Raw genomic sequence first — 25,409 nt, 5'->3', positions numbered from 1 at the left:
ATTTTCAATCAGTATCTTCTCTTCTATCGTGTGGGTTGTGAGGTGAATTACCAACCTCATCAACCCTGGTGTCAGGGTTATTATCGCGCCGCCAAAGGCCCCTGACATGGCTCATGTAACTATTACTTACATCAGTAAATAGTAACCGGGACCAACAGCTTAACGTGCCTTTTGAACAATCAGGTGATCAGCCTGTAATGTTCTAACCAAACTAGGGATCACAAAGTGACTTTTATGATATGTCCCCACCGGGATTCGAACCCGGGACCTCCGGATCGTGAGGCCGACGCTCAACCACTGCACCACAGAGACCGTCAATCAGTATGAAACTTCAATACACACGTATCCTATGATACCAGTAGGTACTATTATGTCGTACCTAATTAAAACTGTTGTTGAGAACTCATAATGTCCCTCAGTCATTGTATAGAATATTATCTCTATTTGTGATCATGTAGCTTGTATGAATTTCTTATGTGAATGACGCATTTAAATATTAACGTAACATCACGCCCGCATCTCCAAAGGTATAGGCGGAGGGTACACCCACTCATCGCCAGCTATTTTAATGTCCCGCGTAATATGACGCGATCATATTATAAGGAATTATTATATAATATTATATTCATTCCATGACGTACCTACATTACATGGGATTATGCTCCAAACGAGAAGTTTTATTCACGCAATGACGCAAGTAACTACAGACTAAATTCATTCAAACATTCAATCAACGACATTGAATTTCCATATTAAAACATCTGTAATGAGGTAAATCTACTTATTAAATTACTAGAAAAAGAAACAAGTGCGTCAAATCGCTGCTTAAACATTCAACTACAATCACAAAATTACTAAGTAAGACAGTCGATTTCCAAGTTGAGGCCAAAGCCTTGAATTATACTAACACGAACTTATTTTTAACCCACTCCATAATCAGAATAGTACAATAAGCTATCTCTATAGAAAGATAATGAATCGCGTCTGCAATGTAAAACCCTAATACAATCGAAAATAACACTTACTTACATAGTTTGCAGCCTTCGTTGACTGAGAAACACCATCTGTGTGCGTGCGAACTAGTGGCGTACACACACGTACAATACGCGTTTGCTATGGTACTATGAAGGCTATTAGGCTACCAATGTATATCCGTACTATGATACGAAGACATCGCGTGTGGATCTACTACAAAACAGTAAGGTTTTCACCTACCTTTGCGGCATGACGGGGCGACTTCGAGCGTCCTACTGGCGGGCCCAGTTTGGGCGCCAATACTAAGGCCAATACAAACCCTGTTGGAACTATAAAATAGGCTAGCGATGTTTTCGAGTGACGTCATTTGAGGGAGTGGCTAAAGTTGCGAGTGAGTCCCAATCTGTAGACTGGAGCGAAGAAACTAGTATATTATATTTATTGGAAATTATTATTGCACTTACATTCTTAAGGCAAAGATTAAATAATTAAGGTTAGATTAGGATATTGTGACAATTCCATTACTTACAGAAGAGTGAATTAATTAAATATCCGTCGGGGGTGGATTATGCCTTTTATCTATTCTAGATCCGGATCTTTCCTGATGAAATTCAAAGTACTGATAAATTTGAACTAAATAAGTATAATTATGTAGGGACATTAACCTCCTAAGACCGAATGATCTTTATAAATCCAAACCCCATTGTTTAACCATTGTGTCTGGAAATCTCGGTCTTAAGAGGTTAAATTTACGCGTTGGTAAAAAAGACCACCATAGGTATAGGCTAATAAACCTAACTGATATAAAAGTTACGTTATGACGGCCCCAGTTTGGGCGCCATTAGTCAGTCGTATTCGCTCATAAAATAAATTTAAACGAAATCATTAAATTAAATTTCATTACTAACAAATCAAATACGATAAACATTTTAAATGCGCATGGGGAAACCTTATCGTGAAGATCACTTACCTACGTCATATTATCACGCTAAAGGAAGCACACTCGAGCACTCCACTTATCAATTGCAGCGTACCTACCTCCAACGTGTTCCAGCCTTACAAGGATATCTAGTGTTGGGCCAACAGTTGGCCCACAGGTTGGCGATAGACAGGGGTTGGAGTTTCCGTCTACGTTCCTCGTTTCATTCGGTGGTTGCGAGCGGTGGAGGCAAAACGCGTCTCCCTGCCTTCGGGAAAGTTTATCGCGCGGTGTCGAAGTGTTGTTCGACTTTGTGTTTTCGTGTTTATAGGTAAATTGATTTGATTTTTTTGGTTAGCTGGTATCATGTAGGAGTCAAAGGTGGATAACAGTTTATTTAAGGACAGTATAAATAGAATAAATGATTTTTGAACATGTCAAATATTGCAAGAGCCTATTTATGACGAATTGAAATATTTTGTGACTTAATCCTGATTCAAAGTAAAAATAGTGACAAACTTACATAACTGACATCAGGACGTATTACGGAGATCTAGAGATTATCTCTAAGAAAAGTGAGTTTAAAAATTCAGTGGAATAATCACGTTTTGCAGAGGTATAAACTTACAGAATTATTAAAATCCTGTGGCTGCGGTGGTGCATTAAGAAATTAAACCGAACTTGAGAGAGAGAATGTTTGTTTTCTAAATGTAGCTTTTGTGACAAATTGAAATAAAATAAATCTTATAAAAGATAAATGTGAAACTCAGATTTTTTAAAAGTATTTAATTAGTATTTTAAATTACGATATAGCCCTAAATTCAAAATATTACAGATGGTTTTTAATGCAGCAAACGTTAGGTACTCATGCAATTATCATTGTTAGCGACAAAACGAAATGTTCCAATGTTAAAATATTTTCAATATTAACGAATTTTGGATTCACAACTTCGCCAGCGCTTGTTCAATTCGTTACGAGTCCATTTAATTACAGTTATTGTTGTTCTTTCGAACGCTCCGAGAATACCGAGCGGACTTCACAAGTTAGATCACGCGCCGTTCAACACCGAAACAAGCCCAATTTCCCGCCAAATGCCTCCCAAAATTCAATTAGACTAAATTTAACCGCCTTAATTGGAGTTAAGTTACTGAATATATAATTTGATAAAGAAAACAGATAAATGCAATTTACGAAAAATGCTGATCCTGCGAATTGTTTCAGATTCTAATGTGACTTGCTGAAAACGTCTAAAAAAATCATAATCGAGTAGTGAATGAAACGGTGTGAAACTAGTTAGAAAAGTTTAAAACGTATAAGCGAAAACGAATAATTTGAATAAAGAACAGATATTTGAAAGGAAAAAGAAAGTTTTGAGAAAGGAGTACGCGTAAGGATTTGGTGTTAGTCGCGCTTGCTGCGGCGTTAGGAGCGGTTGTGGCTGCGCGGCGCGGCTGGTGGGTGGCGGCGGCGCTGAGCGCGGCCGCTGCGCAGCGGGCTCCGCTGGGCTGGGCCATGGGAAGCTCGCACCGCCTAGCCGCCGTCGCGGCCGCCTCACATGCGAGGCAATACTACAACCACACCACAAACCCTGATGTCTCCCAGACAGAAGCCCCGCAGTACAGCGTCAATGTTCTCTTCGTCAGGTTGGTTGAACATCCTCATTACGTGAGAGCTCAACGATATTCGCTAAACTCCTCAAATATTTATCACGAGACATATAACTCAGATGGTGGTAAAATGCGAATCATTATTAATAAAATTGGATGGAGTCATCCTAACCGGTGGAAAGACACTATCAAATATCTAATATGCAATAAAATAAAATTTGATATTGTTGATCGGATATTATCAAGTCAACATCTTCAGGTCTCAGATGTTGAAAATGAAATATTCTAGTATTTGGGTATAAAAATTTAATGCTCTTATGAAATCCGGCAGCTGGGTATAATAAAACATGACGGGCGTATCCGTCACTCATCACCCGGTAGTGATTCCACGGGCACCTCGTAACATTTTTACGGTGCATCTAGTGTTGTTGAGGTCACGAACAAAGCGGGACAACCACAATCTCTTCTGCTTCAGGTGCCTCACCAACTAGTGGAGGGCTATCAGCTCCGAAAATTTCTCCTTATCTCCCGCGAGGAACAGTTTGACCGCACTCGTGATCGCGGTCCATTCCCTGATGTTACGCAACCAGCTTTTCTTTTCCTGCGACTTTGCCCATCAATATGAGTTGCAGAAGCTCGTATCTTTCGTGAACACATGCCCTAAATATGCTACAACCACAATATATATAATGAATACTAATGTAACCCGACTATCTGAGAAGTGTTCTTCATTTCATTGTTCAGCGGTCAACGTAATAAAGGCTTTATGCAAATTACCTACTTTTTTAATTCGGTTAATAAATTGGAGAAAACAATGTTTTATTACTTTTTTCCGTAGATATTGGAACTTAATCGCCAAACGACTGTCAGACATTGAATGATTATTGTCAGAGTATAATGTCGCTTATTCCAACAAACTGACTAATACATATATATGACAATTACGGCGTACATAACTTATACAATTAAGGGTAAGTATTTAAAAATAAAGTAAAATTAAAATTACACAGCAAACTTAAAAATTAGAAAAATATTAGGTATAAATATAAGTATAAGTAAATATAAGTAATTAAGGTCTGTTGAGGTTTATATATAATCTAGATTTTTTCTCATATAGTATATATTCACCGGATCATGGAACACATCAAAATCTAAGAATTTGTTACAAAAAGAATTATATTTCTGGTTAGCAGGGCTTGAATTTAAAAATATAATATTTGACTGAGAATTGATGTAGAGCTGTCAAACTAACCTCAAAATTATATTCGGAAAATGTATATAATGTAATTATGAAAAACCGTCATGTTATACTCTGTTTCCCGTAAAAATCCGGGACCTAACGACAACACTAGGAGAAGCTATTTCTAGTATCATCTACGGGACGGAGTGGTCACACGCTATCGTTTTATAGTCCAATGAATCCGTGAACGGGACGTAATCTTCCGGATTTATTACAAAAAGGAATGGAATTGGATAATTTCAGCGATTGATAAAAGAGTTACTTTTTAACTGATATCACAGTTCACGCGAAGGGGATCTCAAATTAATATCCTTTTGAATACTTTGCATTAGCTCGTAAGAAACTCAGCAATTCATATTACCAAAGAGAAAGCGGAAAGATTTGTTTTTTTTTTAACGCTATGGCATTTGTTGATTAGTTATGAACAGTAATTATATTGGAATTAACCATGAATTCTTTATTCGCTTATCAGTAAATTCAAACTCACATACTAAAAACACGCTTGAAAGAATGCTCATTTGAAATGTTTGATAACTAACAGACATCACCTAGTCGAAACAAATTTTAAAGTCCTTCGGAAACTTAATTATCTCTACCAATAACAACATCGTAACGGCCTCCGTGGTCCAGTGGTTGAGCGTTAGGCTCACGATCCGGAGGTCCCGGGTTCGAATCCACAAACGGGACATATCACAAAAATCACTTTGTGGTCCTTAGTTGGGTTAGGACATTACTGGTTGATCACCTGATTGTCCGAAAAGTAAAATAATCCGTGCTTCGGAAGGCACGTTAAGCCGTTGGTCCCGGTTACTAATTACTGATGTAAATAAGTAGCCTTTGGGGGCTCAATAATAACCCTGACACCAGGGTTGATGAGGTTGGTAATTCAGTTCACAATTCACGCGATAGAAGAGGACGTAACACCATCATACTCCCAAATCAAATACGTAATCGAGTGAGGAAGTTATCAGAACAATTACAGACATCCGTGAAGTTAGACGCCGTCACATACCTATCCTGCGGCTAGCGTTGCTGTGTAATTTACTTTCTCAAATTGTTACCTTAACTTGTTGGAGTTAGGTGCTAAGTATGGAAATGTACTAATATTTTATTACCGTTCTATATCTCGAGAATATTCATGTTACAGCAATTTGAGCTGCGTTCATTTGAGTTAGGAGAACTTATTCCATGCTGCTTAAGTATGTGTAAAGGGAGGAATAAGGATTATATATTTAAGGTCCTATCTAACTTAACACTTTCAGGGTCACAGCCCGCGGTTCATTGACCTTTCATTTATGACACTTAGAATCGAGACAGCATCTGTAGGCGTTCTGTTGAAAGTGCTATTAGACTAATTTTAGGCGGAGTTCTGGGGCCCTGACATAATGTAACATGTCAATCCCATTCATATTTTTATCAGTTGCACTGTTACCACCTAACAAAAAAAAACCAGGGATGAATGTAGGTTTAAGTATTTGACAGCCAAGCAAAATTCAGTCGAATTGTATGATAATTGGATTCAATTTTGCTTGGCTGTCAAATGCTTAAACCCACGTTCATCCCTGGTTTATTTTTTATTTGTAAGGTGGTCAGTGTGCAGTTTTCACTAACATAATTGGCTCGACCTTTATACACGGCGATACGGCACACCAACTATCACGTTGGTCTAACAATAAGCTCGGTGAGGTGTTGGTACTTAGTTCGTATTGCTATGGATGTACCTCTGGCTAGCCCAATTGGAATATAGTCGTGAGCTTATGTACGTATATGCAGTATCGATTGTCATACGGTCACGAGTACTAATATGTATACACATTAACCATGTCACATTAACTTTTTTGACAAATAAAACCGTAAGTCTCATTAAATGTCAAATAAGATAGTACGACAGGGTTCTAAAGTGGGTACATAATATTGCTCATGACTGTACATAATCGTTCGCAACTTGGCTGAAGCCTCTGAAGGATCTGCATGATAACCGCGCCGCGCGCGGGTCGAATTATGTTGAGGGTTTCGACCAATAAGCGTTCGACGTCTATCTACATAAATAGCATTCGCTGCGTTTATTGGTCGAAGAACTCGATATAATTCGTTGTCATGTAGACCTTGCAGAGGCCATTGGCAAGTAGTTTCCGTGCTGCAAAGGCTGGTTCGATAGGAAGCTAACGGCTTACAATGCATTATATAAACATCAGACGCCAATACCAAGTGTTGCAAGAAAGGAAACGTATCTTAAAATAGTTGACTTGAAAACAGATAAAAATATATAGATATATAAGCCGCTCATGTAAGTCGCCTTGCTTCGTCTGTCTGAGAGGAGGCTAACATGACGTGTGATATCAATTTGTGAGGTCCCTAAGGTGGAACTTCGATACAATATCTGGAGTTTCGTAACTTTCACGGATCCACATAACGTCTGTATAGATATGCACTTTGATTTATTTGTCTTTTTTTAATGTATCGCCATCAATAAACATTTTGGAGTGTAGAGAATATATTATGTATATGAACTTACAAGAGAGTTATGCGTTTATGGCGTATTAATATTTTTTTGGACCATAGCGTTGGTACAACAAATGCTACAAAAAGTGAACAAAACAGCGACCCGGCTAGCGTGCATGAAATCTGATAAGATTGGTGTGTTAGGGTCGTACAATATAATACAAATATACTTTTATGCACCAAAATAAAAGGAAATATAGTCTACAAAAGACTCTTAACTAAGTACAAATGGGAAATGGCGACCTTATATCTTAAAGCGATTTTATCCAGACAACTATAACGCGAGGAAATATTTACGTAAAAAAGTTTACGGGTGCAAACTATAAGAACAACTTACCAATAAATACATGCACAATAATAAATAAATACATAACGGTGCTAATTCCTGTAAATACCATCTAATTTTATTTTAAGTTATATCTGTCATTTTCTTATCCGCCGAAAAGGAAAGGGACGGGTAATCGACAAGCATAAAATTTATGGAACACACGTCAATTTTAAGCACAAATCTAAAACAACCGTCTAAAAATTCGCCCGGGTTATTCATTTATTTACTCATTCTTCCTAAAATTAAGAGCTGTCAATCATCCGTCCCTTTCCTTTTCGGCGGATAAGAAAATGACAGGTATAACTTAAAGTAAAATTAAGAGATGTCTGCAGGAATCGGGGCCAACATACATATATATATATATATATATATATATATATATATATATATATATATATATATATATATATATATATATATATATATATAAAGAAAAACAAATAATATACGTAAATAGAACACACAAAATACCTAATAATAAGCAACTCGAAGTAAATAAGAGAAATAGCCATGAGCTTATGTTAGTATGAACAAAATAGTTTCACCCGAGATTCAACTTCCGCGTTTTGTAAACGATATGAAATTAGGATTTTGCTCAAAATGTTTATCTAGCTTTAAACCTGTCCAGCTTGCCGGCTTAAAAACAAAGTATGGAAGTTATTGGATAGATTTAAAAATATTTTAATCTTGATTTGTTTTAATTGAAGTATACGTTGTACTTGGTGTCATTACAATGCACACTCTAAAGTAAAAAAGTATTTCTGCTTGAATTATTAAAATTACACCTGTATATTAGTTAGATTATAGTGTGTCATTATAAAATATCTAATCTATACTGGCATAATTGAATCATAGCCGATATCACAGGTTGTCACACTAAATGCTTGAGATAAGGTGATACACACTGCAGTGGTGTTATGTGGGTAGATAGGGTGTTAATTAATGCACGAGCCGCTATCAAGGTGCGTCCCCACTGACGCGAACAGCGGAGCGGAGAGGAGATGCGTGTTCAACCATAGTACTGTTTGAATATTAGATTCGTTTTTATTCTATTACAAAGTATACTTCCTTACCTTATGTTCCTTCTGTGCAATAAAGTGTTTTGTTTGTAATGTTATATTAGTATTGCGGGGCAGAAGGCAAGAGGGAAACCACTGATCCATTTTTCCCTATAAGTAGCATGGAGGATGCTACACTGACACGAGCGTGGCTCTTAAATTAGTGGTGATGATTATTTGTGTGTTATGTTTGTGTGAGTTATTTGTGTGTTATTATTTGCATTATTAGTTTTGTTTTCTTTCCATATTTCGGGACTGCAGAGACCCGGACCTTTGGAAGACGTGGGTAGGGTCGAACCCTTTATATATTTTTTGCATTATTATTATTATTATACTTAGAAAGACACTAAAATAAATAGCTTTAATGATATTTGTTTTTAAGCAGTTACCCGTGCTTAGGGAAACATAAAGAGAAAATTTAAATCGAAAAAAAATCTGACTCGGAATAAATTGCTTATAAAAATCTCTAAAATCCCTTACTAGTATAAAATTCGGTATCAACAATACAACAAAAAAAGAGATTATTAAAAGCTTTCTAGTTAGAAGCGAAGTATTATTACAGAGTTGTATAAACATGATCCTGCAGTCAAATCGCTAATGCAATTTTGCAGGACATTCCATTTATACTAGTGTTACTTAAGGCTTAATAATAATAAATAAATAAAAATAAATAAATAAATTATATTTTCACTCAAGTCAAGTTAATTTGAGTCAAGTTCTTCTTCTTCTATCGTGTGGGTTGTGAGGCGGAGTACCAGCCTCATCAACCCTGGTGTCAGGGTTACTATTGAGCCGCCAAAGGTCCCTGACATGGCTCATGTATCGACTACTTACTTACATCAGTAAGTAGTAACCGGGACCAACGGTGTAACGTGAATCAAGTTAAAGTATTTCGTTTGTAATTTCACTCTTTTCCGTTTCTAAGAATGAGGAAAAAATGTCGCTTTGTTCTCCGCTCCGCTCCGTTGTTGTCACCGCGTCAGTGTGACCGCACCCTCAGTGCTTGTAATCATGGGGATTAATCGACCGGGGAAAAATTTCATTTAACGTGGCGGATCATGGAACTCATTATGATTAACTTGATTGGCTCAGCAAGTTGAGTGGGAAATGTGTACTGATTAGCAATGTTTTACAATCTCTTGTAAAAAAGTTTAAAATTAAATCATTACGATTTAAAAAGTGAATATTGTTTTTCGTAAAGATGATTTTTTCTATTATTACTATAAATGTTTGAATTGCCCATTCGCTTTTAAAGCGTTCGGAAACGTAGTGACCGAACCGAGGGTAATGAAAAAAAAAACGAGATTTTTGTGTGGTTCGTTGAAAAGATGAAAAGTGCGGGGTACATTCATCGCAAGATGAACTAAGTACCCACACTTCACTGAGCTTTAAAATGCTACAATTTGATTTAATATCGATTCAAAACAAAATAAATTAAAAAGTACTTTATGTAGGAAAGTGAGCAGAATGGAACGTAAGGGTGTTATTAATCAACGAATCTTAGCTGAGAATGCTCTTAAGATTATGCTGAAGTCTCTGTTTTTATTTAAGAATTGTCACATTATGACATGATCTTGACGGCAGTTTCGAAGCTGAGATTAGTTCTAAGATTGATAACAAAGTAAGAAAGAATACTACGGAAGGATAATGAATAGGGACTAGGTTATTTATTATTTTGGAAGTTTTTTGTGTTTTTTTTTAAAAAAAGGTTGTCTTTGATTATTCGGATCATAGTGTAAAGGTGCATTTGTTTTTTTATTGTAAAAAAAGGAGAAAATAAAATGAGTGAAGTTAATAAAATATCCCTTTTGCTTCTACATCCCACATGTACGAGCTTCTTGAAGTAGGAACGGATAAAATGCGTTGCCATGACTTTATATGATGTTGGACAATAAACTATCGTTACTGTCATAAAAGTAGATATAGTATTTTTGTCAATAATACTCGTATCATATAACACTCCAACACAATGTAATAAGTAGGTATTGTTATAAAAATGATTTCTGTCAACCTTTCCAACAATTACAATACAATACAAGACAAAAACTCTCTATTGCACTTAAAACATATTAAAAATAGGGGACTATATTTTCTATCACCAAAATTTATATTTGTCATCAAGATGTATCACCTAATAAATAGATCTATCGCCACGAAATATTTTCGTTCTCAGATAAACAAAAATTGTTCCCAGGTATGAATTATCAAATTAATGTTAATATATGTGTAAAATAAGAGATCGATAACCAATAAAATTATATTGCATTACATGAATATAAACTACGTTCTTATAATAACAGTTTTGTTACTTAAATAATAACTCTGTGCTCAGAATGGTAGATCTGTCACCAAATAAATCGATTATCGATCCCTGACTGCGACTCCTTTTTATTTGATATTTTGTCACCAATACAGTAGTAAAATTTTATTTCGTTCAGATATTAAATTAATAGTATTCGTTACCAATTTAATACATCAATTTATAATTTTAATGAAAAAATGATCAAAGGGGCGGAGACAAATTGGCGCGCTTTAAAAATTGACCAATCCGGCCTCAACGATGGGTAGTAGTAGTAGGTAACTAGGTTCGATCACACGATGCGCGACGCGGGCGGCGTGCCATAAGCCAGCTATTTTAAACCAGCGCTGATTGTTCAGTGGTAATGGTAATTATTTTAAACAATAAATATTGATTATATTGACTTTAATTGTTTTATTTACTACTCTGCTAAATATAATTTATACTACCAGTGGAAATTTAGAACCTTGGGAGTCTAGTTAAGTAGCAGAATGTTTTGGTTGAAACGATGATGACAACCCTAATTTTTTATTTGAACTTAATGCAATTTTCTAGTAACATAATATGATTTATCGGTAATCTCTTTAAATTAGTTTGTTTAAGTACTTATTAGGACACACCTATTATAATACATACAAAAACATTTATTTGGTACTAGACCTTATATCTCAGGATTTTAGGTGATTTATTGTGGAACTGATTTTGCATTGTTTGGTGACTACATTTTGGTGACAGATCTACTATTTTGAGGACAAACCCTATTATTTAAGAAACACAAAACTAATTAAATTGGTGATAGCTTAAATGATACCCTTAAAAATACAAGAGGGAAACCACTGCTCTATTTTTCCCTAAAAAGTGGCATGAAAGATGCTACACCGACAAGAGCGTGGCTCTTAAATTAGTGATGATGAACTACAATAGAATAATACAATTCGTCTTATACTTCGTGACCCTACTCTACTAACTTCTTCTAACGTGTGGGTTGTGAGTTGGATTACCAATCTCATCAAACAACCAGGTATATTATTGAGCCGCCAAAGGCCTATGTGCAACTACGTACTTACATCAGTAAGTAGTAACCGGGACCAACGACTTAACGTGCCTTCTGACGCTTGGGTCATCTTACTTTCGGACAATCGGGTGATCACCTGTAATGTTTTAACCAAGGCTCACAATGTGATTTTTGTGATACTCGGACCTGGGATCTCCGGATCGTGAGCCCAACGCTCAACCACTGGACCACGGTGGTCGTTACTACTACCTAGTTATACTAGATAAATCGTCGCTGATCTTACAAACTGGTGTATCAGCAATGGCGATACTGATTTGCGCCTTTTGAAATTGAAAATAAGACCAATCACTTTAGCAAAACAAACAGACAGGTCAGTTAGTAAGATCAAAGACGAAATGACCCCTACTCCCTAGTAATAGCAGGCTTAGTACCGTAAGCACGCGACTCTTTCTCGCCGCTACAGAGATCACCTGTCTCTTTCTGTGCAGTACTGTGAGAGAGTGACGGGTGACGTATGTCGAGACGAGAAAGAGTCGCGCGCTTACGGTGCTAAGCCCGCAGGTATTTCAAGTCCTATCTGAGACAGACGGATTTTAATTAGGTTACTGTCAATATCGATGTAATCTCATTGGCATTATCTGGACGGATAAAATGGAAGGGCCTATACCGTTATTACTGAATGTTGTAAAAAATATTTTTCTTATAAGGATTAGCTAGCTACCTACTTTAACTTATGGGAATACGTTAGACACAAACAGTAAATAGTATTCATCATCATCATCAGCCCATTAGCGTCCCCACTGCAGGGGCACGGGCCTTCCCTATGGATGGATATGAGTAGGGAGATCGGGTCTTAAACCATCACGTGGGCCCAGTGCGGATTGATGGTTATTAACGACTGCTAATGCAGCCGGGACCAAAGGCTTAATGTGCCTTCCGAAGCACGGAGGAGCTCGAGTTGAAAACTTTTTTTTTTGTGGTCACCCATCTTATGGCTTTTGCGAAAGTTGCGTAACTTCAACAATCGCAGACCGAGCGCGTTTACCGCTGCGCCACCGAGCTCCTCAATGTAGCAATACGAGTATATATTAAATTAAATTTAAGGCTATTATCTAAGCAATAAGTAGGTAAAGCTTCTTTTCCTCGGCTATAAAGGGCGTGAGAAGCTGCAGTAGCTTTGTATGTATGTGTAGCCCACTATATTATCTTAAATGTTTTAACAGCACAGAATATAATATTTGAAATGGGTCGTGTACTAGTTTCAACATAAATGATGAAATTCTAATTACTAAATAAAGACAGGTCTAAAACTAACGAAAAACATTTTGTTTTTTCTATTTAACTTATTTACGAATTTTAATCAACAAAAACAATAATAAGTCCGACATTTTATCACGATTTTTTCTGACGTCACAGGTTGCTTTTTCATACAAATTCCATAGTAATTTCGCGTTTTCACTTTTAGTAAAAAGTAACTGATTTGACTAGTGAAAACTAGCCTATTAGAGAAAATGAAAAAAGCCTTCAGCGACGCGCACCACGTCGTTCTCCATTCGTCTCCTGTCTTTTTCCTTCTCATACCTCTCGCTCCACTTTGTTCAACCGAATACATCTTTGCTCATATATTTTCTCTTTCTCACACGAATCTTGCATCTCTGTCTCATGTACCTGTCTCTCTCTTACTCGTTCATCGTATGTTATCTTGCTCTTTTTCTACACTTTCAGACGTCCCACATTTATTATTTACCAAAAGTGGCTGCAACCCCGTTATCTATTGCCACAAGTTGCAGGTGCTGTCTACCCCACAAGTAGTTCTATGATAATATGGCGTGGATGAAAAACGAGATACATAATAGTTACTTTGAGCGACGACGGTAATAATTAAAACTGCTCATTTAATTCGACACAGTCCAATTAATGTCACGATTGAAAATGTCGACTAATTATAATATATAGTCGACAATGTAGGTACACTCTGACTTTTGTCAATTATATTTACATATTAAAAAAATCTCCACCAACCCCAAGAGGAGCAATGTGGTGGAGTATGCCCCAAACCATGTCCGATGCGCATTACTATGTTTATCTAGAACCCTATCAATTTAACATGTTTGACATTTAGAGAGACTTTGTTACAATTTATCAGATACGTTAGTGCGGAATGGTTCTAAAATCTATACACGTACGCACACACCGGACACTTCATACAAAACACCCTGTTTTACACACACACCACAAATTGACGTTATCTGTGTGTGTGACGTCTGACGCCCACACGATTGAAGACTAAAGTAACACCGAGGGGTGAGGTAAACCTAGCTCAGCCGCTGGTGGGGAGCGGAGATGTGCCGTTGTATACGTAGTATTATTCCTTATTCTATGACGTAGGTATAATCTGCTAACATGCGGGGATAAATTACGAGGTCTTCACCTTTATCAGGTTATCGAAATCACGAGATGACGTCATGGCCCGATAACGTGTTGGCTTAAAATATTTATAGGTGCCGGGGTATTACGGAGTTTTATGTAAAAGTTAAGGTACATAACGGACACAAATTCTTAAACGAAGACCTTACTTTCGGTGATCAGTAGTCTTAGCCATTTTGCACTGTCAATGATCAAAATGAACTGACATAACCTGAGTTTCCCTCTGATCCCCCATCTATTTTTATCACTGTCACTGTCAAATGTCATAATTTAATCATTTGCAACTTGACCAAGGCCCCTGGATCACATATGGTACAAAAAGAGATCCATATAATATACTAACATTGTCACTTATTATGTGGCATAATTTGTTTCTAATTTTTCATTTTTATTCCACAGTGCGACACTATGCGGTGTATTGGTTGCCGTGTGCGCCGCGTGCTGGAAGAGATCGCCCGCGGGTGATAAGCCCGAGGAGGAGTGCGCAGGAGTTTATACCGTCAGCGGCGACGCGCGGCTGAACCAGGCCAGTATACCTAGTTCAAACTTTTGCTTTATTTATTATACAAAAAGGAAAGGGACTAATTGTTATTTTTAAGCAATTTAAAACCTGCATAAAACAAAAACAAAAAACTGCTAAAATTTGTAGGTTATATAATGAATTATGAGTATATTATACTAAAAAGAAAAATATTAGTAACAAAGTTACATTGAATTTGTTTGGCGTAGCAAAAAATAACGACGTAGCGTGTGCTACGCTTGCACCGTTACAAGCGTAGCTGCCCGTGTAGCAACTTTCTACTCAAGCCTTGCAAAAGTCATATTTTATGATAACTTATTACGTTTTCAAGTTCTTTTTGATTTTTTAAAAAGGTATTTTTAGGATTATATTTTGGCAATTTTAATGAACAGCTGTACTTACTCATTTTGTTCATTTAGTCAGTACTTGAGGGACGATTTCGTGCACGTTTAAATTGAAATAATACTGTCTGGATGGTAAGTTATTGTGGAAGAACATTCAATGGTAGCCACGAGTTGTGTTTCAAAAGTTCTCTTAAGTACTGTTGAGTTTAATTGGAGAACATTTTCAGAATTACACTAGATTTTATCACTGTTTTAGTCACAGAAATGATACTAATATTTATACACTAATCAATTTGAAGAAATAACATTGAAATGGGTAATTGTGTTCAGTTAATCTTTAGAGGCTTATTACTGCCTTTCAAGATTCTTGCATACATATCACGCTTGTAATCTCTAATGGGGTTGGCAGAGCGACAAGAAATGAGAAGAATACTTTCCGCTTTTGATACGAACCTTTTTTATCCTACATTCTATGTTTTTAATTCAGTCCCAACCGCATTTAAGCTTAGAAAGTAACATAACATCACGCCAGCATCCTCGAAGGCGTAGGCAGAGATGTATAGTATATACACCCAAGTCCCACGCAATTTGCATAATGCCATTAATCGGGCACAAAAATCTTGGAAACCAAGTTATATAAATTTATCTATAATCCAAACATGACGTTGAATTCGGTGATTTAGAGCCCGAGGTAGGATTTGAACCCGTGACACAGCGATTTTTTTTTTTTTATCTTTATTTATTTTAGGGGTTTTTATCTATGTAGTAACTAAAATTATTAAAATAGCAAATACAACTAGACCTTATTACTAAGTAATTATAATATACTCACTCTAAAAGGGGTCCCTGAAAATATTTTATTACTAGGTTGTAAAAAGCCACAGCCACCTCGGAAGTTGGAGCACTAAGGTGGGCTTGTATATGTGACACAGCGATGTAAGTCACGTGTTCGTCGAACAGCGGGCTTAGCACCATAAGCACGTGACTCTTTCTCACCGCAACAGAGATCATCTGTCTCTTTCTGTGCAGTACTGTGAAAGAGTGACGGGTGACGTATGTCGAGGCGGGAAAGAGTCGCGCGCTTACGGTGCTAAGCCCGCAGGACTATCACGGATACAAAAACATACTACACATATAGATATACATATAATAAGTAAATGTAAGCAAAGGCCATGCATGTACGGAGCCAATTCACAAGGAATGCTAGGCGAACAGCAACGCTTTGTGATAGTATCAATGTATTTGCAATCGAATGCCGGCTGTGTATGCGAGATTGAAGCAACAATGCACACTGACAGCTCGATGTATAGTCTAATGACTCGGTTGTGCAATGCCGTTTAGAACACGAACTGTGGCTGGACAGTATTGTTCCCTTGTTTAGGAATATAGTAAACTAACGCTCACGATTGTAACCGCTATAGGGATGGTGATGATAATGATGACCTACTTATATTTGAATCAACGTAATATGTTCCATGTCTGCTCAGGATGAAGTATACTTAAGTAATAATGTATCCAAATTGAGATGTGTAACTAATAAGCAGGATTCTTTTAATTTGTAATTAGTATAGTAAATCACGGAATGTTATTTAACTACCTACCTATGAAATTGATTGTTTCTCAGTAAGCGAATCAAATGTATTCTTTTGAGAAATAAAGTATCTTAGACCTTATGATCTCCGACCGATTTCGGCCATGGCGACCACTTCGACTCCTAGTCGGCACGACGCTGATGCGCCCGAAGATGGCTTATGTAGCCTATCTTTACAGTGAACTCCCGCGCACAGTGAGGGCACGTGAGCACACCGTTTTGGTAATTATAATGAATAGCGTTTAGATTAGGTTTAGGTTTGGTATAGGGATGGTAGAGTTACATTGAAATATTTATTTCTTCATTATAGCTGGTTTGAAAACATGTTTGGATCGTAGATAATTGATATCACGTCGTTTCCAGGGTTTGTGCCCGGTTAATATCAATATGCTCACCCCTATAACATGAGACTTAACAACTTCTCTCTTGATTCGGAGTTAATATCAAATGAAATATTTTGTATTTTTTTTAAATTATTTTCAATTCTATACTTTTGCGATGGAAAAATCCACTTGATATTAACTCAGAAAAATAAGCTGAATCATCCCTCTCAGTATTCGTTATGATTTCACTCCACCCCGTAAAAGTACATACGATAACGTATGGGTGTTAGTGACACCGTAACAAATACTAAAGGGATGATTCAGACCATGATTATGAGTTGATATGAAGTGGAATTTTCTGTCCGAAAAATCATGAAAATTGTAGAGTCTTATTTAATTATTTTCAGTTCCATACGTTTGCGACGGAAAATTCCACTTGATATCAACTCAGAATCATGATCTGAATCATCCCTCAAAGTGTTCGTTACGATGTCACTAACACCCTGTATTTTTGGTCGCCAGTTGAAGGCGAGTAATTTAAAAATAAACCACAGGTTTGAAAGCCTTATGTGTCTATAAATGAGGCCCAATTCCACCACGCTATCTTCGTACTCCCTGCACCCGTTCACCGCAATCCATTTAGGCTGCAATGTCGCTCTATTCTGATACAATTACTGAGCCCGCATGGATGCGTTATTATCTTCTAATAATAAACAGCCTTCTGTTCCGCACTATAAATAACTTGCATCGACTATGAATGTAACCTAATCAATTGGTGACGCACACGCGTTGTTTGTGTGGTGATCTACGCAATCTCTTTATCTTTAGGCCAGGCGCACACTTCGAGTTTTTCGCCGCGCGGCATAAAAGAGCAGCGGCATAATGTCGCACTGTAATACTGCGCCGCTGCGGTGACTCTGCCGTCAAGTGCGCGCAATACGATTTAAAACTGTTTGGTACAGTATTACAGTTCGATATTATGCCGCTGCTTTTTACTGCCGCGCGGCGAAAAACTCGTAGTACGCGCCTGGCCTTACATTATTCACCACCTATCACGATGCTCGGCGAGATGTGAGTTCTAATAACAATAATAATAAAAAAGTTTATTTAGGTAAAACCCACGACACACATATACATTTACAACATTAAAATATACACACATTAATATTTAGTTCGAAAACATAAAGGTAGTAAGTACTTAGTTCTTCTTGCGATTGTACCTCTAACTACCCCAATTGGGATATTGTCATGACCTTATGTTATATAATTTACGACGGAATTCTCATAGAGTGTGACTAAGGTTGAGAAGGGAATGTAGATAGGGCTGGCAGAGGAAGACCTAGAAGGACGTACATTGACCAAATTAGAGATGTCCTTAGAAGAGGTTCAGTAAGATCTAGTCTGAACCGGCGTGCGTGTATTAAACGATTGATGTATGTGGAGGAAGCAAGAGAAGCGTGTCAGGATCGAAGCAAATGGAATTACATAGTCTCTGCTTACCCCGGTGGGAAAAAGGCGTGAGTTTGTGTATGTGTAAGTTAAACCTATCACCCGTATAGCTAACTATCATATCTGGAAGACATAAATGTAATATAAATGAAATGCTATCGAATGTGGTACTTGTTTAAAGCGAAGTGTTTTAATTGATAAGCATTTACATTTGACGCATCGGAAATTAAAACTGAAAAGATAAGGATAATCAAACTGGATTTCCCAGTCGCTTAATTAGGCTAATTTCCCGAATAAATAACTGCAATGCTTACACACCGATATTCGTCATACATCACGATTATATACCCGCACCTCACCGAAATTTCTTCTTGACCATAGACGTCGATTACAATTGTTTACAAGCCACACCATGAAGTGAAATGACAATAATAACGAAACTTTATTACGGCTGAAGAAGCCTGGAACGAAGCTCGAGTGGGAGGGGAAACCGGATCCGGAACCGGAACAACAATCCCGCGCCGGACGCCAGCTAAACGGTAACACGCTTAGCGCCTCCCACGCCGCGTCACACAGCTATATCAACAATACGTTGCCTTGTTGCCTATTGTCACTTTAACGTTACACGTTGTTACTGGTTTTCTTCGAATTCCCATGCGCGGTTTGGTCCTTAGGCTGTGTAATAATGCTTTATGAAGAAACATAACTAGCGCTACAGAACTACACGTCAGAAACCACCAGCCGCATTATCAACCAGGGATGTTAGGGAGCTCCGTAACTGTAACCAAAACTATCGGATATCCGATATAAAAAAATCATCCGTAACCGTAACCGAAATAAAAGTTTCGGATAATACCGGATAGGGGTGGAGCCTAATTGAGGTCTACATACAAGTTGTTTTGATTAGCTGGCCACTGCCAGTGCCGACACACAAGCCGCGCGCATTGTTTGTTATTTTCTTCTTTTGTCGTCGTAACATTATATAACTTGTCGTTATAAATAAAACCACTTTAATACCTATTTGTATTTTACTTTGGAAATTCCTTAAAAAATAATATCTGTAACCGAAATTATCCGAAACTAACGGATAATCCGAAATAATGTATTATCCGTATCCGCTATAATAATCATTCTTAAATCTGTATCCAATCTGTATCCGAAATATATCCATAACGTCCCTATTATCAACCATAATAATATGGAGACAGATTACCAGCTTTGTCCTTACTGATAGCACACACTGGACACATCATCATCAGCCGTACGACGCCCACTGCTGGGCATAGGCCTCCCCCAAGGATCTCCACGACGATCGGTCCTGCGCTGCCCGCATCCAGCGGCTTCCCGCGACCTTCACCAGATCGTCGGTCCACCTTGTAGCGGGCCTACCCACTGAGCGTCGTCCGTCACACTGGACACATCATACTAAAATCTTATTCTTACCGGCTGCTGCCTTACCACGTAAGTGCGTCGCCGCCTCTTGTACTCTTTCTAGTCGAGGAGCTCGGTGGCGCAGCGGTAAACGCGCTCGGTCTGCGATTGTTGAAGTTAAGCAACTCTCGCAAAGGCCGGTCATAGGATGGGTGACCACAAAAAAAATATTTTCATCTCGAGCTCCTCCGTGCTTAGGAAGGCATGTGAAGCCGTTGGTCCCGGCTGCATTAGCAGTCGTTAATAATCACCAATCCGCACTGGGCCCGCGTGGTGGTTTAAGGCCCGATCTCCCTATCCATCCATAGGGAAGGCCCGTGCCCCAGCAGTGGGGACGTTAACGGGCTGGCGATGATGACGATGATGATGATTTTGTATTTACTGTGTGTGCTATAAAGGTGAACCGTCTATAGGTGAAGTAACGGACTTACAGATCATCATATCCATCGAAGGACAACGTATCAAAAGTGGCTGTAAGTTCTCTTATGATTACTTGTCTCTGTCCACCCTATTAGGGAGCATGGATGTGGGTTGTGTCTGTCTGTAAGTTATGTCAAGTGTCAAAATAAAGCAAAGAAGCCGTTCGAAGTGTCCGGAATTACCGGAACGAATTGGCCGCGTTCTATCGAGTTTGCGGTTCCTGTTGACATTCGCGGGCCGGTACCGGTACCGGTACGGAAACCGATAATTTACCGGTAAATGTTGCCAATATGTGCTGAGAATGAAATTGTTTTTAATCTTAGAATCGCAAACATTGGCTATTCCCGCAGTATGGGATGTTATGGGTTGGTTATATTATTTCAATATTTTTCTATTTGCGGCTATGGGAATTCCGGCAAGCCATCCGTGGAAAAACTGCAATAAGTCACATGAACAAAATGGATTCGGTCGCCTAACAAAACTAAAATATAGCAACATTTATTTTAATGTATTTTATTTTATTACGGAGCTTACGGATATAATGTGGAATATAACGTGTTATTTACATAACCGGTCATAACATGCCTGTGTCACTCCTTGTTTAAGCCCCATGTAATATGGTGCGCCTATTGCCATTAACCGGGCACAAATCCTGGAAACCACATGATATCAAAACAAAAGAAAACTAAGTCATTTCCTTTTGTTTTACATGGATATTGGCCCCGATTCCTGCAGACACCGCCTAATTTTATTTTAAGTTATATCCGTCATTTTCATATCCGTCGAAAAGGAAAGGGACGGATGATTCACAGCTCTTAATTTTAGGAAGAATGAGTAAATGAATGAATAACCCGGGCGAATCAAAAGGTACGTCGCTGGTATGCAATCCGTTTGACGTTCTGTCTACTTAACTGTGTCGGGTTATTGACGGATGTAAAATTTTTAGACGGTTGGTTTAGATTTGTACTTAAAATTGACGTGTGTTCCATAAATTTTATGCTTGTCGATTACCCGTCCCTTTCCTTTTCGGCGGATAAAAAAATGACAGATATAACTTAAAATAAAATTAGATGGTATTTACAGGAATTAGCACCATTATTTGCTAATATTTGTAACAAGCATTTCTGAACGTACCAGTACAAATTACAGTACAGTCATGAGCAATATAATGTACCCACTTTAGGACTCTGTCGCACTAACATATTTGACATTTTCAAGTTAATGTGACATGATACCAAAGTGTACATATTAATTACATATTAATGCTCGTGACCGTACTGGACCGTTTTCGCTGAATTTTATTTATTGTCGGCTGCAGCTTTCGTCAATGTTAACCGGTTTAACTATTTGTACAGTTCCTAGCAAACATTGATACTGTGTCTCATTGCTTTTAATACAACATTCCTTTTGATGTAGTCAGAGATTACTAATACCAGGGGACTTAGCCAAGTTGCAAACGATAATGACAATCGACAGTGACAGCGCTTATGTAAAAGACCGAATCTGTCAAATCTTCAGGTTAGGTAATCAGTTACAAGACTACCCCAGTCTGAAGTACCTTCATCGCAAGATGAAGTACCCACGCCTAACCGAGCTTTCTGTTAGACCAACGTGATAGGTGGTGAGCCGTATCGCCGTCTATAATGGTCGAGCCAACTGTGTTACGGTTTTCCCAGGTTTTCCCTTAATATAATAATTATCTTAAGTACATTTTTATGTACATTTTTACCGTACATTTATAGTACATTTTTATGTACTTAAGATAATTTATAACTCTTGGTGCAAGTCACAGGACTTGAACAAGTACAGACTTGGGTTTGAGTCGGCGTCCTACATTTGAGAAGCAAGCCGGTTAAGTGGTTTCCCTCGTGTATACGTAATTTATATTGGAAATTGTATCCTTGTTGACTGTAAAATTTGCCAAAAAAGTGTAAAACGAACACAACAGTGTCCTGTCAAAACATAAATTCTAATATTTCAGGACACGCCACACAGTGGTATCAATTTCACTCGTGGTCAATACGTTTTGACAATTCAATCAATTTCCCTGCTATCGCGAAAGTTGTTGAGTTATGGTGGAAATTTTGCCAATTTGCAATTTATTTTACGATGGTGACCATTAAAAGTGGTGTTTGTAATTAATGTGACGTTTAAAATGATCCGCGAAGAGTTATTTATAAATCGATGATTTTGTGCTTTGTTTTGAGTTCAATAAATAACTTTCCAGTCTACTTTCCCTAAAAATAATATATATGGCGCTGTTGAGATTTAACGTGAGAATTACCTATTTTCTCATTACTCGGGTACATAATTATCAATCATACAGTGTCACGGTAGAAGCATATATAAAAGTAATTGTTGCCTGATATTTGGATCACATTATGGTAAAGATAAAGATAATTTATTAGCTTAAATATGAGTACCTAGCTTTTGCCCGCGACTTCGTCCGCGTGGAAGAATTTTTCCCGCTCATTCCCGTTCCCGTGGGAATTTCGGCAATTCCTTTCTTAGGCCCGTATTTATAAACCGATCTCAATACCGCTCTCAAGAGCGATATCAACTGAGTCACTCTCAAGATGTAAACAGCGTCTTAAGTGCGACGTTAATTAATAGACGAATATTGAGCGCGTATCACATGATATCGATCTCAAGTTCAGGATCTCAAGTAAACGTCCTAATTGAGTGAACTATAGACCGAACGAATCAACGTTTCGTTCCTGCTTTAAAAAAATATTTCGGTTTAGGGCTTCAAACATATTAAAAATTGTTCAATTCTTTACTAAAATGTTAAAATTATTATAATTCAAACGTAGGTTATTTAAATTAATTATAAAAACGGTCATTTAACGTTTTAAAAATAATTTGTTATGATTTCAAAACGCAATGCGTAGTGAAAACAAAACGCAACAAACATCATTCTCAAAAAAAAAGACGCGTCCTTCGCAACCACTTGTTTTGTTTTTGTATAGTTTAGACTTTAGTTATCAATAATAAACGTAAAGTAATTACTGTCCATAACGATGTCAACAATTAAGAAGCATATTTTTACTCCCCTCGAGAAGAAAACTTTTTTGGATATATTGAAAAGATACTCCTCGGTGATAGAGAATAAGGATACCGATGGCGCTTCATTACGCGCAAAAAATGAAGCTTGGGATATTGTAACCAGAGAATACAACGCAAGCCCTCATGCTACCAATCAGGTAAACAAAGTTATTTAACCTTTGGTGCGCGATTTCCTCTCGCTTTTTGCTAGTTTTTTATAATTGCATCCTTGATTTTAGGTTACAAATAAACAACTTAGGAGATTGTGGATGAACCTCAAGCAGCGGCAAAGGGAAGCACTGACAAAAGAACGTCAACATCGGCTAGCTACTGGAGGAGGGCCTGCAACCAGTGATGCAGTTGTAGACCCAGATGTGTCTGAGGTGGCCCCTGCTCTAATAGTTGGTATCGATGATGCTGTTGACTCTGATACAATTCCAGGTAAGTAATTTTCTTCTAATATAGCATCACGCCTATATCGCCGAAGGGGTAGGCAGAAGTATATAGTAAATACAAAATCACTACTTGCCAGCTATGTTTAAGTCTGAGGGGTGAGCCTATGGCCAATGGTCTAGAGCCAGAGCTGGGATTCAAACCTGGCAGTATGTTGTAAGCCACACATTCTCCAAAAACAGCTATCATCAATTCTATCATTTTTAAATATGTAAATTAGATCTTTTTTATATTTCTCTGTTTAAATTACTTTGTTCCAGTAACCGCTGACCTTGCCGTCCAAGAAGTAAATATGGACTTGCAGCCCGTCTCTTGTCTTCCCTCAACTTCTTCCCAAATACCATCCACCAGTGCATTTTCTTCATCACCATTCCCATGCGCTGTTGTTACACAAGCACCACTTGCCCTTGCCCCAACCCGGACAACATTGACACCACCTCCACCTGGAGTAGGTCCACTACTGTCTCTCACTGCAACCACTCCACCACCAGCTCTCCCTACAACCACTCCGCCACCACCTCTCCCTACATCCACTCCACCACCACCACCTCTTACTGCTTCCACTCCACCACCACCTCTTCCTACATCCACTCCACCACCACGTCTTCCTACCCCACCTCCACGTTTTCCTACTCCACCTCTTATTAACCCATCAAATACAGCTACCCAAACTTTTCAAAGGCATAAAAGTTCTATTCTGGATAAGGAATATAAAGACAGACAGAGACGGGCTAATGAGATTCATGAGTTGGAGGTTTTATTGTTAAGAGAAAGAATATGAGAAGCAAAGGCGAGAGCAGACCTCGCAGAACTTCAACTGCAGCAGCAGTGTTCGTCAGGTACATCAGTATTATCTACTTGCTCATCATACTATTTTAAAAACTAGTATAGCTTTGTTAAGTCCTGGTATAATTAATAACACTTTTCATCTAATTTGTTTCAGATACTGCAACTGATGCCTGAAGAGGGGATGTGGCATAATATAATAAATGGAATATTGTTAATTTATTAAATAAAAGCATATAAGTCAATATATAAAATATGTTTTATTAAATAATTTCAAATACTATTCAATCACAAAGCACTGCTCATAAAGATTATTGGTAATAATTTTCAACAATTGAATTTCTAATTAAAAATCCAGTGCTAGTGCTTGGTATTAAACTATCTGTTTCTTCTTGTTCATCATTCTGATTCTCATCAAAAACCATGACATCATTTAAAATTAATGACAAGTTGTGTAATACCGCACATGATACAATTATATGAGAAACAGTTGACAGTTTGTTACCTAGGCCTCTAGATAAACAGGGAAACCTCCGCTTCCAAATGCCGAATGTTCTTTCCACAACATTTCTGGTTTTTATTTGAGCTCTATTGTACCGTACTGAGGGAGCATCTTCGGGGGCAGGTCTTATAGGTGTGAGAACAAAAGGTAGTGTAGGATACCCATTGTCTCCGA

At 37.8% G+C, this 25,409-nt stretch overlaps 3 protein-coding genes across 5 annotated transcripts in view; 2 read left to right on the top strand and 1 right to left on the bottom strand.

The window, feature by feature from the left end:
• Positions 1-25,409, bottom strand: part of LOC126374331 (probable beta-hexosaminidase fdl) — a 134,233-nt gene that overhangs the window by 18,698 nt on the left and 90,126 nt on the right. The gene's annotated exons all lie outside the window — the stretch shown is intronic.
• LOC126374478 (uncharacterized) overlaps positions 3,408-25,409 on the top strand; it is a 42,405-nt gene continuing 20,403 nt past the window's right edge. Inside the window, exons 1-2 of the mRNA XM_050021142.1 lie at positions 3,408-3,538; positions 14,771-14,903. Of these exons, the coding sequence (XP_049877099.1) occupies positions 3,408-3,538; positions 14,771-14,903 (264 nt within the window). The remainder of the gene's footprint in view (positions 3,539-14,770; positions 14,904-25,409) is intronic.
• Positions 22,976-24,987, top strand: LOC126374413 (uncharacterized). Of its 2 annotated transcripts, XR_007567433.1 has the most exons (4): positions 22,976-23,652; positions 23,734-23,935; positions 24,208-24,786; positions 24,891-24,987. XR_007567433.1 is itself a non-coding variant. In XM_050021057.1 (3 exons), the coding sequence occupies exons 1-3, from the start codon at positions 23,470-23,472 to the stop codon at positions 24,726-24,728; spliced, it is 906 nt and encodes a 301-aa protein (XP_049877014.1). In that variant the 5' UTR covers positions 22,976-23,469; the 3' UTR covers positions 24,729-24,946. The 2 variants fall into 2 exon arrangements, 1 of the variants encoding a protein (XP_049877014.1); XM_050021057.1 differs by having other exon boundaries at positions 24,208-24,946.

The sequence above is a fragment of the Pectinophora gossypiella genome, chromosome 17 (genome assembly GCF_024362695.1).
Source record: "Pectinophora gossypiella chromosome 17, ilPecGoss1.1, whole genome shotgun sequence".
Lineage (NCBI taxonomy): Eukaryota > Metazoa > Arthropoda > Insecta > Lepidoptera > Gelechiidae > Pectinophora > Pectinophora gossypiella.
This window is presented reverse-complemented; position numbering and strand designations above follow the sequence as displayed.